The sequence below is a fragment of the Cyprinodon variegatus genome, unplaced genomic scaffold (genome assembly GCF_000732505.1).
Source record: "Cyprinodon variegatus isolate N-32 unplaced genomic scaffold, C_variegatus-1.0 Scaffold2010, whole genome shotgun sequence".
NCBI classification, from domain to species: Eukaryota; Metazoa; Chordata; class Actinopteri; order Cyprinodontiformes; family Cyprinodontidae; genus Cyprinodon; species Cyprinodon variegatus.
Window position 1 is genome coordinate 37334 of NW_015152463.1, and position 3330 is coordinate 40663.

The 3330-nt window shown below is 36.4% G+C and overlaps 1 protein-coding gene across 1 annotated transcript; it reads left to right on the top strand.

The window, feature by feature from the left end:
* Positions 1 to 10: 10 nt before the first annotated feature.
* Positions 11 to 2779, top strand: LOC107105023 (gastrula zinc finger protein XlCGF26.1-like; the record flags this gene model as incomplete). The annotated part of the gene is made up of 1 exon (XM_015405139.1): positions 11 to 2779. A coding segment is annotated over one exon (1562 nt), but the record flags the coding sequence as incomplete, so codon positions are not given.
* Positions 2780 to 3330: the final 551 nt, after the last annotated feature.

Below are 3330 nucleotides of genomic sequence, written 5' to 3' on the forward strand. Positions count from 1 at the left end.
TATCTTCAAGCACACATCAGAATTCACACAGGTGGAGAGCGTTTCAGATGTGAGTCCAGTGGAAAGCGCTTCACCGATAAAGGTTATCTTAATAAACACATCAGAACTCACATAGCTAAGAGTTTTAAATGTGAGTCCTGTGGAAAAAGCTTTACAACAAAAGAAAATCTTAATAATCACATCAGAATTCACACAGGTGAGAAGTCGTTCTCCTGTACTCTTTGTGGCAAAAGTTTTATTAGAAAAAATAGCTTGACATCTCACTTGAGAATTCACAGAGGGGAAAAGCCTTTTAAATGTGTGTTCTGTGGAAAAAGCTTTGGCCAAAAATGGTATCTTCATGCACACATCAGAATTCACACAGGTGAAAAGCCTTTCAGATGTGAGTCCTGTGGAAAAAGCTTCACCGATAAAGGTTATCTTAATAAACACATCAGAACTCACATAGCTAAGAGTTTTAAATGTGAGTCCTGTGGAAAAAGCTTTAGCCATAAAGGTATTTTTGATAGACACATCAGATTTCACACATGTGAGAAGACGCTCTCCTGTACTCTTTGTGGCAAAAGTCTTGCTAACAAACATAACCTGGCTTCTCACATGAAAATTCACAGAGGTGAGAAGCCATTTAAATGTGAGTCTTGTGGAAAATGCTTTATCCAAAAATGTGCTCTTGATAAACACATCAGAATTCACACAGGAGATAAGCCTTTCAAATGTGTCTCATGTGGAAAAAGCTTTAGCCAAAAAGGTTATCTTCATTTACACATTAGAATTCACACAGGTGAGAAGCCTTTCAAATGTGTGTCCTGTGGAAAAAGTTTTACCGATAAAAGTACTCTTAATAAACATATCAGAATTCACACAGGTGAGAAGCCATTCTCCTGTTCTCTCTGTGGCAAAGGTCTTTCTAACAAACGTATCTTGACTACTCACATGAGAATTCACCAGGGTGAGAAGCCTTTCAAATGTGTGTCCTGTGGAAAAAGCTTTAGCCATAAATGTGGTCTTGATAAACACATCAGAATTCACACAGGTGATAAGCCTTTCAAATGTGTCTCATGTGGAAAGAGCTTTACCAGAAAAGACCATCTTAATAATCACATGAGAATTCGCACAGGTGAGAAAAGTATTATATGTGTGTCCTGTGGAAAAAGCTTTACTCATAAATGTGCTCTTGATAAACACATCAGAATTCACATAGGTGAGAAGCCATTCTCCTTTCCTCTCACTGGCAAAAGTCTTGCTAGCAAACAAAGCATGATTTGTCACATGAAAATTCCTACAGGTGAGAAGCCATTCTCCTGTACTATTTGTGGCAAAGGTCTTGCTAGCAAACAAAGCCTGATTTGTCACATGAAAATTCACACAGGTGAGAAGCCATTCTCCTGTACTTTTTGTGGTAAAGGTCTTGCTAGCAAACAAAGCCTGATTTGTCACATGAAAATTCACACAGGTGAGAAGCCATTTTCCTGTACTCTTTGTGGCAAAGGTCTTGCTAGCAAACAAAGCATGATTTGTCACATGAGAATTCACACAGGTGAGAAGCCTTTCAAACATGTGTCCTCTGGATAAAGCTTAAACACTTCAGATCTCACACAGGTGACAAGCTGTTGTCTTGTACTCTTTGTGGCAATAGTTTCATTTTAAAGCTTAGCTTAGCTTCTCACATGAGAATACACAGAGGTGAGAAGCCTTACAAATGTGGATCCTATGGAAAAAGCTTTACCCAAAAAGGCACTCTTGATAAACACATTAGAATTCATACAGGTGGGAAGCTGTTCTCATGTACTCTTTATGGAAAAAGTCTTACCAGCAAACAAAGCTTGATTTCTCACATTAGAAATCAGACAGGTGAGACGCCTTTCTCTTGAACTAGGTGTGGCAAAAGTTTAATCAAAAAGATAGTTTGACATCTCACAGATCAACTCGTGAGAAATCCATTCATGAATCTGATCTAAAAAGAAAGATTTATTGATTCACATAAGAAGTCACATCAGTTAAACGGCCGAGGAATGAAAAGGAGAGACCTTTTCATGTTTTACACGTGATAAAAAGCTGTAACACACCGAAACATGTTTGTTTAAAGAGCTGAACAAGGTTCAAATTGCTTATTTTGTTATAATTTAATATTTTGCTGATATATTACTGATGAATTTGAATCTGCTATAACTTGGTAAAAAGCCTTTGGCTTAATAATGTATTACAGAAGTCTTTCACTTCTGTAGAAGTGCATTTTTTTGTTGTCAATTTTTTTATTTTTTATTTTTTACATCTTTTAAATAAAACTGTCAACAAAAACATTATTCGCTCCACCATTTCTTGGCCATAGGGATAAAAGTAAAAAGTTACAAATTGCAACTAGAACTTGTCTACCAAAAAGAGCGCATTGCTGAAAAATATCAATGGATCAAGATTGAATGTGTTTCTGCACAAGAATGGATAATTTGGAACGAAAGTCAAACCTTCTACAGAAATTTGAAATTTTTTCCATTAAATGTCAGATTTACAATCTGTGTTGATATTCACTTTAAAATCATATTTTCTTTTATGTTTCTGCTTTTTAAAGATCTTTTACAGGTTACATTTTCTATTATTTTTTTTCCCATAGTTTTGTTTCTGATTCTGTAGATGTTAAAATAACCTGGTGTCATTTAGAGAAACTATCGTCTGTTTTATAGAACTAGATTTTATTGCATTGTTTTCTGCACTGGATGTTTTCCATGAATGTATTCACTTCTAGATTGATGAACCAAGCAGAAATAAAAACATGGATTGTAAAGATTGCTTCTGTATATGGTTTCATGTAAGTCATTAACAATCTTTATTGGTGTTTTCTCTCTCAGCTCTCATTCCTTCACAGTAGCTGCTTAAGGTACACTAGAGATGTTAATGGTAAATGGCCTGCACTTTTTTTTACCTCAGGGGACTTGACCTACATTCAGTCATTCTCACACACACTTAAGGTGGCAAACTATATTGTAGCCAAAGCTGCCCAGGGGCCCACTGACAGAAGTGAGGCTGCCATATGCTGGCACCACCGGGCCCTCTGACCACCATCAGTTTCAAACACCTGTTTATGTTGCTGAAATTTTCATTTGGGAACCCGTCATAACACATTTATTTATTTTTACAGTGTCCTGTCTGGCAATGTGGCAATAAGAATAATTGTATTGATGCCAAAAAGAGCCCAACAGATTTTACTTTCACAAGTGGAGCAGTTCGGCTATCGCCATAGTGCTCCGCTTGATTTATGCATATAAATTGCTTTATTATAATTATGCAGGTAGTTTTACAGATTATATGGTCACTGCAATGAAGGTAGAACAGAAG